Here is a 15901-nt window from a genome sequence, read left to right on the forward strand (position 1 = left end):
AACTAGGCTTGATCTCCGCGACGGGGGGCGCCCGAGGCCCCGCAACCTGACTGCCCTCCTTCCCACCAGTCCGCCTACTCCTCCTGCTCCTTTCACTGCCGGAGGCCCTGTCGACCTTAGCCCTTACGGACAAGGCCCCGGCCTCAGCTCTCGAGCCTCTACCAGACCTCGACGAGCGGGAGGGCTGAGAGGGGGCCGACAGAGAGGTGCTCCTGGAGGTGCTGTCTTCCTCGGACTGTTCTCCCTGTGTCTTTTTCTCTTCATCTGACAGGCGGTCGGCCAGCTTTAGCGTCTCCCCGCTAATGCCCTTAAAGTACTCGATGGTGCGTTTACAAACCTCGCTGCCGTTTTCCCTACTTGTCTCACCTGCCGAGCTAACCTGAGATCTGTTTTTAATGGAGAACCTGGAGGGTAACTGTATGGCTACTCTCTCCCTGGTAGACTGAGCTGTTACCTGCACTGATATTGGGGTGCTGGTTGTGCTGCTCTTTTTAATATCTTTGATTGGGATTCTAGACCTGGGCTCTACTTTGGCAATGACAGGCTCTGCTCTTCTCCTGACCTCAGCCTTGACAACCTGTTTGGGTTTTTGCTTCCCTATTGCTGTGCCTTGTGTACGAAAAGACCACCCTGGCGCTTTGACAGGCAGCCTAGACTTTTGCTGCTTTGTCTCATCTTCCTTGATGGCTTCACTTTCTCTTTGTTCAGCCTGAACACTGCTTTCTTCTACTCTCTCTACAGAGTCACTACAGAACAAAGCTTCAATCCTACTGGCTTTCTGAAGTGTGGGTTCAGAAGACGACTGCAAATTAAACACAACACTGCCACACTGTATATAGTTAGCCTGCACGCTTGAGGACTCAAGGTTATTGTTGTTATTGCAGTTCTCTGCAGGGTAATCTCTTCTTTCTGACAGCTTTGGGTCTGTGTATCTGCTAGACTGACTCTCCGCTGACTGGTCTTCCAAGTTAATGTACTCTGCCATCTGACTTTCTGACCTCTCTGCCTTACATTCTTTGAGATCCCCAGAGTCTTTTTTCACTGTAATGGAGACGGCTATTCCCATCTTAATGGGGGTGCGTAATTTGGGGTCAACTTTAGAGGCCGTAATGGTGCATGAAGATGTGGTCTCGGCTACAGTGACACCAGAAGGAGCATCGCTACAGCCAGTGCCAGTCTGTGCAGGGCTGCACTTTGCTGATGTGCTGCTGTCTGTGGCAGTCTCTACCTTCACCCCTTCACCCCTCTCCCCTGTTTTTGACTGAGAGGTAACTACCCCCGGACTCTTACCCCCTCTCCCCTTGTCCCCTGATTTCCCATCAGAGGAATGCTCACCAATCTGGAAAAATTGAAGTCTCTCTTCAACAAAGTCCCGCTTGCTCATGTCAATTGCACCACTGCGCGTCATCTCAAACATCTTCCCCTCGTGGAAGGGGAAAGGGTTAGGCTCGCTAGTCGGTGTGCTCTCGTCAGTCGGGGTTCTAGCAGGGGTAGTGTCTGGAGTGGTGGCTTGCGACTTGTCATCCACAGACAAGCCGAAAGGCTTGGGATCTTCTTCTTTCGCTTTGGCATCAAAAACTCCTTCACCCCCTTTGCTTGACCAGGGGTCAAAGTCTAAGCCTTTCGTGGCGACAGTTTTGAAGGTAGAGTTTAACTCCTCTTCGAGTTGATAGCCAAAGAAGTTATCTGCAAAGCCTTGTCTATCGCCCTGTCTATCTGGATGTCTTCCTTCGAGAGTGTAGTCTTTTTCATCTCCAATGTTTTGATCTGAGTTTGCTTTCCCATTATCCCCTCCATCCTCACTTGGTGTTTTCTCCTCCTCTATGACTTCAAGCTTTGATTGACTAAAGGAACGATCACATGTCTTGCCGTCATTGGACAGGCTGGATGTCTTAGGGTCTTGTTCACTCAACCCATCATCCTCATCTTGAAGGTCATAGCCATCGAGAGAGTCTATTTCAGTAGCATCTGTGTCATGAGAGAACTCAGTTGTGGCTATGGAGCAGTCTGTGATTGACTGGTCATTTTGCTCCAAGTCTTCCTCCTCTGCTTTTACAACGCCATTAGTACCTGGCTCCTTGTTGTTTCCGTTCCTCTCAGGCTTTTTGGGTTTCAGACGCTTCTCTCCTTCCTCCTTCTCCTTCATCTTGAAGGTGTACTTTTTGTTGGGGATGGGATGGAAGATAGACTCATCATCGCTAGAGTTGCTGTCATCTGCTCCAGGGGGAATTGGAGACGGAGGCTGAACCCTGATGATGGGCTCTGCAAGGAGGTGCTGATCATGCTCCTCTTGGAGGTTCACCTCCATCATCTCTGTCTCAGCCTCTGAGGAGGCACAAGACCCCCTCTTCTCAGGGTCAGAATGCTCTGCCTCTAAAGGCGGAGGTGGGGGAAACTCAATGTAAGCGACTCGTTTCTCTTTGGGTTGTTTCAATGTTTCCTGGTTTCTGTTGGAGGGTTCTGATGAGGCAGGCTTGGTTTTCTCTGGCAGAGACTCCCTGTAGATGAAGGTCTTTCCTTCGTCTTCCTCAGACTCCTCTGCTATTGGACTGGGCATGCCGGGCATATATCCAATCACGGAATCTGTCTTTCTGGAGGCAAGGCTCACCTCCTCAGAGCTTGGTGTCTCAGGAGTAACAGGACTCTTGCCAGAGCTGTCCATGAAAGTGACTTGCTCTAGAGTGTCATCCTCTGGGCTGCCTTGAGGAGATGGGGGCTGTTTTTGTTTGACAGTATAAAATGCTCCCCGTGTCTCGTGCACTGTTCGGCTCTCGTGACTCACTATTTTTTGGTACGTTCCCAGCAGCCCAGATGTTTCTTTTTCATATTGCTTGCCCACTTGGATGCTTACATAAACTGGCAATGGTTTGATGTCTTTGAAACCCTCAGTGACAACTACAGGGGTTATGTTTTCCAAGTATTCTACTTGGTCGCTATCTATACCATTACATACTACAGTTGACTGACTACTATCATAAGAATCTGAGGATTTTTCTACTGATGAGTCGTTTGTAGATTTGTTGGCTTCAGAGCTGCCATGTAACCGATTTCTAGCTAAAGTAGGTATTTGTGATCCTGCCCTTTCACACAGTTTAACAGAGGTATCTAACTTTAATGATGTGGATTGATGATTCTCTGAGAAACTACACGGCATTCTAACAGGAATTTGCGATTCCGAGTTTTTTTTTAGACTACCGGTACGTACATCACTACTATTTGGGTTTTCTCGAACCACAAACTCTGTGTAAATAGTTTTCTTGGTTGTCTCTTCTTTACTGGTTATTCCATCTCTAAAGCCCTGCAGTTCTCTTTGTGAATTTCTGTCATTGCCATGCGCATCTTGAACTAACGTGTGAGCTAGTTTTGACACTTGGGGTTTATAGTTTCCATTTCCATGACATTCCCAAGTTTTGAAGGACTTTTTTTCTTCATGTTCATTTCCGTTTGTGTCGTGTTTAGGAGATGAGCATATATACCTATTAGCACTGGGGCTTGGTCCACTAGATCCTCTAACCTCACTATCTATAACTTTCCTGGTACTTCCTGGACTGTCTGGTGATTTGGGGATATCTGAGCCAGCAAAGACTTGATACACAGGCAGCGTACTTTCCTGGAGTTTTCTTACTGGGGCATTTGATGTTTGTCCCCATTGTGGACCCTTTTCTTGCTTCTGAGCCTCTTGTTCAAATTTTAGCCTAACAGCGCTGACTTTGGAGGATGACATTTCAAATGGTTTAGAGGCGTCACCTGCATTACCCTGTGAAGTGCCATCACCTGGTTTTCTATTGTCATCATTATACTGTAGTAACACTCTCCTCTCTGGGCTGCTCGGTAAACTAGCACATTTTCTATCATTGGAGCCAAACCTGTCCCTGAAACGTTCTCTACATTCCTCACCACTGCTCCCATTCTTATAGGTTGATCTTTCAGGACTGCTGTGCGTAGAGCTAGGCCCAGATCGTGTTTCCCTAAAGTCTGACCTGCGGGACTTCTTCTCAGGGGATGAGAGCTCATCGTTCAGTTTCTCTGTCTTATCACGAAAAAACTGAGAGACTTCACTAAGCTTTTCCTCTGCTTCCTTAACAGTTCTGTCTACTCTGTCTTCATATATTAGCTTTTCTCTATTCTGGTTCTGTCTGTCATCAGTGACACGCATCCAAACAGAGTGCTTTGGGCTACCAGGTTCTGAGGAATACTGCAATAATGTTAGTTTGTCAAAGTTATCATCTACATTGGCAATTTGACCTGATTTGTCAATGTTTGATGACCTCAAAATATATTCTTGCCTTGATCCACTAGACCGTTCCTGACTATAACTACTCCTATCTGGGGAGTGAAAATGAGACCTGTCCCTCAAATACTCCTCGGTGTCAGAGTGAGAAGAGTCTGGTTTCTCAGAGAGAAGCATTTTGTCTGCAAAGTTGTAGGACTCCCCTCTGAGTTCTGATGATTCATCATCATTATATTCCACTGACTGCTGGCTGAGAAGCTTCAGGGCTTTGTACGAGTCATCTGCCATGAGCTGTGCAGAGCTTGGACGACTGTCGTCTTCCTGTGACATGGGCGTGTTTACTCTGGAAGACTCTAGGTAACAGGGGAGCGATTCTTCAGGCTCCTCTTCTCCCTGTCGTGACAGTCCACTGTTCCCTTGGTAGAAGTACATCTCCTTCTCTGGGTCATTTTTTGTTTCCCGGATGATAACCTCAGTTGGTTCAGTTTTGTTGCCCTTTTCAATATGAACCTCGATTATTCTTTCAACTTTGGGCTTTGAGTTTATATCCCTCTGCGATGTGTCATCATTGCCAGCCCTGTGCTCAAACAGTCCAGCAAGTTCTCTGGAGGGATCCCTGCCTGACTGGAAAGCTTTCATGATATCATGCACTGACATTGATTCTTCCATCCTCTCGGATGTATTCTCTTTACTCTGTGGTTTGTGGTACACCATTCGTGTGGTAGTCGTGATGTGGGTCTCTTCCTTCACACGCATGCTCTTGCCTATTGAGTCATCGTCCGGGCTGATTTTCATCTGAAATGATTTAGTTTGGTCCACATTGGATGCATTCAGACCTTTGGGTTCTGCATCAGTGTATCGAACTGCCCTTGTATCCTCCATCATTGGTTGCTTGTTATCTTCAGGAGACTCATAACTCCTAATAACACGAACAACCTCAGTCCTTGTCTCCGTGATTACTGGTGGAATATCCTGGAAAAGTGCCTTGGGTCCCATGCCTTCCGCACTCTGTGGGGCAGAGGGTGTCCTTTCACTCCTCGTCTCAAAGCCACTGTCTGAGAGGGGACTCTTGTCCTGGTCATGTGAGATGTCATCTGGAGATTCTAACATGGCATCAGGCCCAAATAGCACATCTGCTAGTTTACAGAGCTCCTTTTCTGAGGCAGAGGACCGCATGTTTGGGGGTGGCATTTTCAGCTTGTGCTCAGGTTTAAGCATTCGTTTTTGTTTCTCCTCTCCTTCCCTTCTAACCTCATCGGATCTATGCTTTGCATCTGCAGTTTTTGAGATAGAGCCACTGCCAATGTCATTTGTCAAGTAGTCTACTACCTTCAATAGATTAAAATCTCTGTCTGGTATAGGTATTGTCTTAGTTTTGATTTGAGGAACCACTGTTTCATATCTTGGTGGATAACTCCAGTTGCTTGGCTGGGGATCCACTGGTGCTTGTTTAGAGCACTGTGCCTCATCTGTTTTATTCATTTTAATAGCCGTCTTGCTATCCTTGACCGTATCCTTTGTCAGTATCTCACTAACTTTGACCAGGTCCTGTTTAACTTTCTCTACAATTCTGCAAGGCTCCTCGTCCTCTATTTTAGCCTCTTTGGGAGAGTCAGACTGGAAACCTTTGGAGGCTGAACTTGGTTCTGTTTGCAAGATGTTAGACATCCGTATCAAGTCCTCTTTCATTTCTGCCACGTCCTTCAGTATCTCTTGGCTGGAGGACAGCGGGGATGAGGTGGTGGATTTCAGGGCAGTCGGGGGCATAAATAAGGGGGATTTGACAGGTGACAGAGTTCTGGCAAAGGAAGACTGGGCTGAGTTTGTCTCAGCAGGCATAGTTTTTCGAGAGGATGAGAGGGCAGCAGCTGGTGTTGACACTTCAGGGAGCTTTTTAAATTGGGGCTCTGGCAACACATTTATAACTGAATACACTGGGACCGTTATGGTGCCAGATGTGACAGTGGTGGTAGAGTTTGGTGGGGACCTTAGAGTGGCATATAGGGAACTAGAGGCTGAGGATCTTATGGATTGGTAAGATGATGACGCTGAGGAGGACATGGACTTCAGAGTGCCATATCCAGAGGCAGAGCAGGAATTGAAAGTCTTTTCAACCTCGTCAAAGGCTGCATTTACACTCGTCGTTGCTGCATTGGTGGTTGCCTGTATCCTCTCCTGTAAGCTGCTGGAGAGTAGGGACGTGGGCGAGGAGGAGCGGTACTTTGTAGGGGATACTGTTCCATTGATCAGAGCTGCAGCACTAGGAGGAGTGTTGGATTTAATTGGTGAGGAAAGGGAGGAAAATAGACTTAAGGGGTCTGCAGTGGACCGGACAGAGGAGAGGCCAGGAACAGTTTTTATAGGAGAGGACGATGCTGTGGTGCCAGTGCCCACCATGACACCCTTGAATGGCAGAGTTGAACTGTACATGTTCAGTGAGGATTTGGGGGAAGCAGGTGGGCTCATGGCGATTGATGACCTCTCTAGCAGACACCCCACACCAGTGGTGATGGGAGAGGTTCTAGAAGACAATGCTACCAGTCCCTTGATGGAAACGGGGTCTGGAACGCTTCTGACTGGCGATGACAGGAGACTGGGGGTGACCTGAACTGGGTACGGGGTCTGCTGAACTACAGTCTTAATTGGGGATGAAATTGTCCTGTACGACCTGATGGAGGATGCTACGTCGCTGACTGACTTGATGGAATGAGCCGGTGAGCCGCCTATGTTGGACTTGATGGGGGACGCCGAGGTGATGGACCACACGGACTTCAGTGGAGAGGCATTGGGCGTGTTGGACGATGAACTGGAGTGGGAACCGAACCCAGACTTGGCTTGCTCAGGGACGGAGACAGGAACAGCCGACCACGCCTGATAAGATCTCGTTGAAAAGACAGGTTTGTAAGCGTAGCCAGTAGGCTGTGTTCTCTGCGAGCTCCGATCAGTTGTTTCTTGAATAACCAAACCAAAGATTGAACATAAATCCAACAAAAAATAATTGAAATAATAAAACAGAAAAACCAGAGAGAGAAAGTTGGCGTCAGTAGGCCAATATTAATCAAAGCAGTAAGAATAATACAATGGTGAATTTATGCAATGTCAATTACTATCTAAACAAAGGTTGGATGAAAAGTGATTTTTCGAGGTCAATGATCTGTCATAAATAGAAAAGATACAAGATAACACATGATGAAGCATATGAGGCAACGAAATGCTTGAGATAGCTAACAGCGGAGAAGAAAATATTAGAAATGTACCAAGACAACAACAACAACCATTCTAACCATGTGTGACTTTCGATGTGCTTTGTCTGTTTGCCTTTTTGCTACAGTGCCTTTTATATGCTTGGTGCACTTCATGATCATATGTTTTCAATGCCAAAAATGCCAAAAATGATCCCACAATCCTTTTGGTAGATTATTGGTGCAATAACTGTCTCAAGGGTTCACTTATTGATTGGTTCACACAAAATGAAAGAAGGCCCTGAACAATCGCAAAGCCCATAAGAGTGAGCTGTTCTTCAAAAGAAAGAAAAAGATACAAGACAATCATTTAATTTGACGGTTCAAAATCTATTTCAAAATTAATAAATTAACATTTGGATGTTGCAATGCCAGTTGTTTTCCCACAAATGTGATGAGACAACAAAAAACAGGAAAATAAATTTCACAAAATGGAGAGGGTCTGCAAAGTATAAGACACAGTAAACCATGCAAGTGTTGTCGTGGATGGATATGAATCATGACGTCTATGATGACAGTATGCAAAGTGCTCATAATTCTACACTATGGATGTATGGATATATCATAAAGGCAATATCTTACACTGCATATGAAGTTGTACAACGTTACTGATATTTTGCATCAATTGAAGATTTATGAAAGTAAAAATGTTAAACTCACTCGCTGCAGGGTCGGTCAGATAGCTGTAGCGCTTACGCAAAGCTAAGGAGGCAAAGGTATGACGTCGGTCTGGTTTTTCAGTCTGCAACAACAAAAACAACAAAAGATGTTTTAACATAAAATATAGATTGGATTTAAAGGCCAAAAAGGTATCTTCCCCTTTTCCACACTACTGCCAGAATTTCTCCCATTTTGTGGTTTTGAAATAAAATCAAGATGATGCATTTATATTTTCTGAAGTCCATGTTGTTGAGATAGTAGGCACTGCAGGTGACTGTGTTGTATGTCACCTTCGGCTGATGACTAAAATATCCATGCTTTCCTCTGATTGGATAGATTAAGTGTGACATTGGTGGTGCGATTTAAAGTGTATTTATCTCTCTAATTTTGAAGAAACACATGCAATATGTGATTATTAGATTTGGAGAACTCTGGTGAGATGTCCACAAGCTGACACTAAGAATGCACCTGATCTCTAAAATAAATGACTTAAAGAGGACTCACTCCATTAGTCATGGATGAATGTTCTTTTGAGATCATGAGACGTAATGTAAATGAAGGAAAACACTCTGAGCTATAGCTATAAAACATGAAACATTCATGTCATCTTTTGCTGACTAGGTTATGTTGAGTTTTCCTCATGCAACAAATAACTCATTGGTCTTGTATAGGTGTGAACAAAACACTGGCAGAAGATGGCTGAAACCACAACTAAGCTGGAGTACTATGCACTACGGCGCGGTTTATCCTCTATCTGCCATTCCGAAAGCACATGTACTGTATGTCACGCTCTCTGAAAATAGTGTGGAGGGATGGTGTTTCCTACTAGCCTTACCTACTGAACACATATGGAAAGAAAGATATGGAAAATAAGCCAGGGTGTGGTACACAAATTGCTCCACTTGGCTTGGGATGAGGACAATAATAATGAAACCCGTTGAATTGAACTGTCATTCATGCATTACACAAAGTCACTTGACTTCTAAGCAATGATATAGATCCATATCGGCTGCAGAAGCCTCTATATATCATCAGTCAAATAACAATAATCACCATACATTCATATACACTTTTGATGCTAGCGTTCACAATAATAAAGCAACGGAAAAACCTCAAAGCAGTCCATGCGATGAACAATCATGTGTTTACCTCATCATCAGGATCAGACTCGATCATGTCCTGTTTGTTCCCAAGATGCATTGCAGAGAAGGGGAAAGATGACACAATGACAGCGGGTGGTTTATAATGGGTGTGGTTGGAAATAAACATCAGGAAATGAAAATGTAGAAGCTGAGGGCAGCAAACCATATGGGCTTGGACAAAACCATAGAATGAAATAGTCCACAGCCCACCAAAGATCCAGAAAAGCAGCAAAAAGCACAGCAATGTAATTCAGAGTTTTTGAACACCACATAGAGAAATGCCTCCATAATGTAGGTCTATTACTCTCCCACAATTTGAGCCAGGCAAATGAGGAATATCATGTGTATGACTGAATGTGTGTTTTGTGGGGGAATATAATTGGCATTGGCAATAAAAGACACAAGCAGCAGGCATTCTAACCAAACGGAGGTCAACCTCTCCACTCTGGCATCGCTGCTGTTACTGTACTCGGTCATTCAATTCATTTACATGAGGATGACATGATATGGCCCAGAGAAGATATCATTCAAATATCCACCTACCTTCTTATGAGTTGGCAGTGTGATATTCAAATTGCATATGGCAGTCTGTGGAAGACCTTTAGTGGTTTTCGGCTCTTTCAAAAATGAGAGTCGACCACATGGTTCTTGGCCCATGTCTCTGACCTAAGGATCAACAACACATGTCCAATAAAAACATTAATTGATTTCTATACAAGATATACAATAGAGTAGATCAGGGCTATTCAATTATTGTCCTGGAGGGACACTTCTGTTTGTTGTTTCTACCTGGAAGTTAATTGCACTCATGTGTTGTCCCAGGTCTGAATCAGTCCCTGATTAGAAGGAGAGGATTAAAACCTTACGTGGTTCGGCCCTCCAGGACCGACATTGAACAGCCCTAGAGTAGACTGACATTCTTTTTTTGGTGCTTAAAAAAGTAATACGTGCTAAAAATGGAAATGAGCATTAGAGCTTACAACATGTCAGTAGGTTTGAAGGACGATCAAACTCTGGCATACCTCTATAATAGAAAAGTGTGACCTTATTACATATAAGAAGAGGAGGAAAATGTGACGCTACCTTCACATTGAAAGGAAGCCGATTCTCTTTGAAAGAGAAAAAGTTGAAGATCAGCTGCTGCCCACTCTTGATAAGAGGAGATAAGTTGCCATAGCAATCCACATGGATAGGCTTGCCCTCCAAGACCTGTAAAATCATTATCAACAAGAGCATGTCAATTCAGATAAACCATGTATCTGTGACCTGTGTCAACATATTTTGTTTATGTGTGCAGACGAGTGTGTTGGTGCAAGTCAGACCCACCTCAATGTCTTTGCTCCTGGCCACCTCTTCAAAGTTCTCCTGTTGTTCCAGAGTCTTGTCCACCTTATCGTCCGTCATGCAGAAGCAGCGGAGGCGTGACTCCACAGGATCGTTCATCTTGGCAAACACCACAAACTTGGCCAGATACGGCACACAGATCAGCTCCCGGTATAGCTGAGAGGCCAGACCGACCGTCTCAGGAATCTGGTGACAGTCTGCAAGCCAGAACCTGAAGGTAAGGAAGAAACAGAGGGCAACGCTTAATATGTTGAAGCCAACCAGTGTCTTTTTGGCAAGGTTGATGGGGCCATAAACATTATAATGCATAAAAAAGCTTCACAAAACGTTGTTGATAACTACTGACCTAAATCCACAGACTTGCCAATGAGCGGATGGCTACACTTTCAACAGAGTATTATAACTTACTCTTGGAGTAAGAAGAATTGGTGCTTACTACATCAAATGGCACGTAATGTTTAGATGGGTGATAGTATATTGCTCTGAGCTGAAATGTTCACCTCCATTCTATGCTCTAAAATATCTTCACCAGCTCGCACAAAAATAGTCACTACATATTTAAAATCTCCATGTTTATCAAATCAGAGGACATTCTGCAGCCTAGCAACCCTCTCAATGAAGGTCTAAGGTGTAAATCATATCAGTTTGGTCTGACATTGAAAAGTGCTGAGGCACATGACTAAAAGAATCTACTGACTAAAGCCAAGCAGTGCTCTCTGGTAATATCAGGTTCTACACTGGCCATATGCTTCCCATCCTGTTAGAATTCACAGGACCTTATTTACAGTAACCCAGAATTCACTGTGGCCACTTAGTTAGGACTTGTTAGCGAGGTAAATCAATACCTGGGTAGTGTGTTAACTGGTTGGGAGCATGTGAGAAAGCACGGCCTTACCTGGCCGACACGTTTGTGGTGAAGGAAACACAGTCTGTGACGAAGGACAGCGGAGTGGTCCCTGTTATGTCCTCCCACTGGGCAGGAGATGTTCCACCTGGATGGAAAACCACGAGAAAAGACAAATCCCCATCCCTGGTTAGCCTCTTTTCCACCTACTGCAAACCCTGTCCTCCCATCCTGTCTCCAAGTAGGAGTGAACCTTGTTATCATTGAAGGTCTGAACCAATTTCAATGGAGGTATGTTCTCAGCCACAGAGGTTGTTCAGAACATGGACTTGCCTGTGATGCTGCAGAGGAGGCGCAGGCAGGGGGTGGAGTCTCCCCTGGGTCCACTGGGGTGGCCCTCTGCCGATCGGGGCGGTACAGGGATCGTCATGGTAATGGGCTTGTGGAACTTCCTCCTCCTGGGCTCCACGGTAACGATAGGGCTGAAGGTGGCCCTGTTGCCGAGGAGATTCCTCACCATGTCATCTGGGACGGGCTGAGCCTGAAGGGAAGGGGGAAACGAGGGATGAAAGAAGTGAATCAATGTTCTCTCATTTGTTTTAATTAGCATAATACATGTAGTACTGAGAAAAAACATTATCGTTTACAAGAATGTCATGTAAAGAAATTGCAATAGAATGAAAGTAGCCAATTCATCATGAATCAAAACCATGCTCTTAGCCAAAACGTTGGGAAATTAGGTCAAAGCTTAAAGCATAACACAAAACAGAGACTAAAGGAGTTCCTAAACAGTACAGCTAACTGATTGACTTGATGTTCAGACCTGCAGGCCAACGCGTATCTTTTTGGTGAGCGCCCCCTGTGGGAAGGAGGCCTGGACCATGGGCACGGTCAGGCTGGTCAGAGTCCCACCCTCTGGACCCATGTGGTTACTCTCCTGCTTGATCCTGGACACCACCGCAAAGTACTGGGGGAAGTCCCTGGTGATGATCCGACAGATACGCTTCTTCTCCAGCTCAGCATTGCTGTCCAGTTCTGTTGGAAAACACATTACCAAACATAGATGGATGAAGGATATTCAATAAGTTATGTATGTGTGAATGACGAAGGAATGACTGGATGTGTCAGAGAGGGTATTCAATTATATTAGCAATGTTGACCTGTGTGTAACGTACCTTCGTCCATCCCGTTGAGAATGTCTGTGATGTCACTTGGATGGCAGTCGTACTGGTGCTCCTTCCATGTGTCACCGTTGTCGCTCCTCAGCACGATCAGCTCCCTCTCCTTTCCCCTCATGGAGCCGAAATGAGGAATCTCCACGATCACAGGTCTAGAATGGAGCAGAACACCCAGAGCGAGTTCAGAGCCCCCATAGAGCCAAAATGGTGGATCTTCACATTCAAAGAGCAAAAATTAAATAGAGTTCCGTGGCTTCGGGAAGGGAAAGGAAAAACCTACCCCAGAAACTGGGCTCCTGCGGGGCCGACCTCCACCAGCCGGCTGACCAGGCCCTCTCCCTCCACCATGGGTGGGGGGTAGGCCAGTTTGTGCCTCTTGGCCAGGCGGCAGGTGATGCGGGTGGGAGCCGTGCACTTCCGGGGCGGGATGATGATACGCATGCCGTTGCTTCGACTTCCTCTCATGGAACCCCCACGGGCATCCACCATGAAGCTGACCAGGAATCTGCCGGCGCAGAAATACAAATATTAGACCAGGAAGTGGGAAGCGGGAAAAGAGAGAGAGGCAATAACCACTGACACGTGAGACGGACGAATCCCATGCTGTGACCACCTTACACCCAAACACTCCGAAAAGAGAGATAGTAGAAAGAAAATACAAGAGAGAGAGAGAGACAGAGATAGGATATGGTGCTTCGAATTCTCAAACTTGGCAGGTCTCACCTCTGACACTTAACAATGTCTTAGAACAACCTTTAAGACACTGAATCTGTAAAGAACTAAGAGGTGATGTAATAGAGGGTAAAGGGGAGTTTCCTGCCAAGATCAATCCCTCTGAAGCAGTGATTAGTGACTGATATTAAACACCTTCACAAATGTTTCACCCCAAGTAGAAAGTAAATTAATTCACAAATGAAAGAATGTGTTTAATACATGACGTGTTCCATTCTAATAAATAAATGCAGTTTGGGCATCCCATGAATTGTGGAAACTGGCACTGGTAGTAGTAAGCTATTAGTAGAGGAAACAAGGGAATGCTAAAGTGAAATGCCTCGTATAGTATGCCAGCTGTTTAGGTGCAATAAAGCCATAAAACCTTACCTAAGATAAAGGCACTATAATAAAGATACTATACATGGCTGATCTGGCTGAGTTGTTACAGGAATAGTCTCTAACCTAACACCATACACAATGTTATGTACAGTGCAGTGGTGTATTTGACTGTCTACATAGTACTGTATGTTTGCCTAGGCTCGGCATCGTCTGTGTTCACTCGGCAGGCCTGCTCATATATTTGAGGGGCTTCATCCATATATGCAATGTCAGAGGCACCTTAGTGAGAAAATCCCAAACACATCACTAGTACTACAGCTACACAGCGCAGATGAGAGACCAGACCGCACAGATGACACGAGCACGGAGAGCAAAGAGGAAATAGTGGAAACTGTGACATCACGGTGACATCACCAGACACAATCATCACCTGGAGTCATACTGAGGGAGCGGGGAGGACAAGCTGCAAAATAAAAACCAAAACAGTGCAGGAGGCAAAAAACTAGATTTAGTAATACAGCACAATCAATTTAGTTTTTCAGGGTCTGATGTATTTCGTCATGTAAGGCAAAGGAAAGGATGAAAAGGGTGAGACTGAAATGGAAAAATGGAGGGCATTGGAAGGGGCAGAAATGAATAAATGCTTATGGCATAACAGATAACAGAAAAAGGATTGTATAACAAAAAGGACAAGACTGATTCCTGCACATACACTTCATCATATGCACTTCACATGAAATTCTAAGCAAACACTGCAGGGTTCATTTGAAAGACCAAAGTTCACTTTTACAACAGCGATTGGCCTAGCTGGTATTCAAATTAAAGCAACTAGAAAGGAAGATGTCATCTTTTCACTCAACTCCAGTACATGAGCCCTGACAAAACCCTAAACACGATATCTTCCATCTGTACTGAGCCCAGGGCAGGACATTGGACTGTCAAGTACATTTCCAATAAGACTAAATCATGTAGTCTACAGTGCAAGTCCATTACTATTCATCCCTGTGGCTCAGCAAATGAAAATTTCACAACAGACTGCAGAAAGGAAAACCTCATAACAGTATTTCACTGCAGACAACTGCTAGCTGGGTCTTTCTTGGGCTGGTGAAATGGAGTATGAAGAGTAACATTCTCCTGTGTCTGGATTAGCTGTAGTCTGGCATGGCTAGAGCTAACTGTGGCTGGGTGTCAGACTGGCTGGCAGAGGCCTGGTTCTTACCCTGAGTGAATGGGGCTGGACACAGTGTTACTGTGATCTATTGTGTCTGGGGTCCAGCTGTAGCGCCTCAGACACTCTGCATCGTAGTCCCGAGTTACAGCCAGGTGCTGTGAAAAAGCACATGCAGGAGGAGGGTCAATGGGTGAGTTATGAAGGAGACTTAATGGTTTACGACCTAACCTGACGGTGACACTCACTGATCTACAGACAGACAGAAGAAGTGATACCTTTTGTGACCGTCTACATTTCTAACACACAATAAGAGAATAAAACACCTTACGCCTACAGAGAAGTGATCTAACAGGACTCATACAGTCTCACAGAAACATGTTATTGTCATCTAAAACATTCAACATCACTTCAATGAAACATGCTAAATATGATTATCCATTTAACCACAACAAGTGACAAAAGTCCAAATGAAACAATAATTTGTTTGTATAAAAATGAATCATGGGAATTTACAGTGACCAGAAGTCGCATGGGAAAATAAACAACTATTTACCTCACTGAGATGAGGACCAATGAATGGAATGGGAATTTCAGAGCTCAAACAAACAAACATGATTGAAACCAGAGAGATGGTCATAGAGCATGAGCAGAGCGAGGTAACCCTGTATTGATGTCATCATATACCTTATTGAGAGGGTCAATCAAGTAGGAAAGGTCTTTACAGACACTCTGAAGCTTTAGAGGGTAGATGAGAAATCACAAATGGGACTTGAAGAGCCTTGAGATTTTTCTACCAGTCCCTACCCACTGGGCACACGTTGTCTATTCCACATTGGTTCAACGTAATTTCATTGAAATGACATGGAAACAACTTCAATTCAACCAATGTGTGCCCAGTGGGCAGTCATTGGCTAACAACTCATACATGGAGAAGATGTTGCAGTAGCTTTTACCACAAGATTGTCTTTAGCAAAGAGTGGCCTTTTAATGTTTCATAAAGACAACCTTACTTCTGATAAGTAGATCTGATTGTGCC

At 44.9% G+C, this 15901-nt stretch overlaps 1 protein-coding gene across 1 annotated transcript in view; it reads right to left on the reverse strand.

Annotated features, from left to right (window-relative positions):
- The window catches only part of ank3a (ankyrin 3a), a 145236-nt gene that overhangs the window by 14379 nt on the left and 114956 nt on the right, over positions 1-15901 (reverse strand). The window contains exons 26-37 of the mRNA XM_038960615.1: positions 14914-15020; positions 12922-13146; positions 12639-12793; positions 12287-12498; positions 11797-12004; positions 11515-11611; positions 10602-10830; positions 10359-10484; positions 9819-9941; positions 9283-9312; positions 8134-8215; positions 67-7182 (exon numbers count right to left, since the gene is read on the reverse strand). Coding sequence (XP_038816543.1) covers positions 67-7182; positions 8134-8215; positions 9283-9312; positions 9819-9941; positions 10359-10484; positions 10602-10830; positions 11515-11611; positions 11797-12004; positions 12287-12498; positions 12639-12793; positions 12922-13146; positions 14914-15020 — 8710 coding nt within the window. The remainder of the gene's footprint in view (positions 1-66; positions 7183-8133; positions 8216-9282; positions 9313-9818; positions 9942-10358; positions 10485-10601; positions 10831-11514; positions 11612-11796; positions 12005-12286; positions 12499-12638; positions 12794-12921; positions 13147-14913; positions 15021-15901) is intronic.

Source organism: Salvelinus namaycush, chromosome 22, assembly GCF_016432855.1.
Source record: "Salvelinus namaycush isolate Seneca chromosome 22, SaNama_1.0, whole genome shotgun sequence".
Classification (NCBI taxonomy): domain Eukaryota; kingdom Metazoa; phylum Chordata; class Actinopteri; order Salmoniformes; family Salmonidae; genus Salvelinus; species Salvelinus namaycush.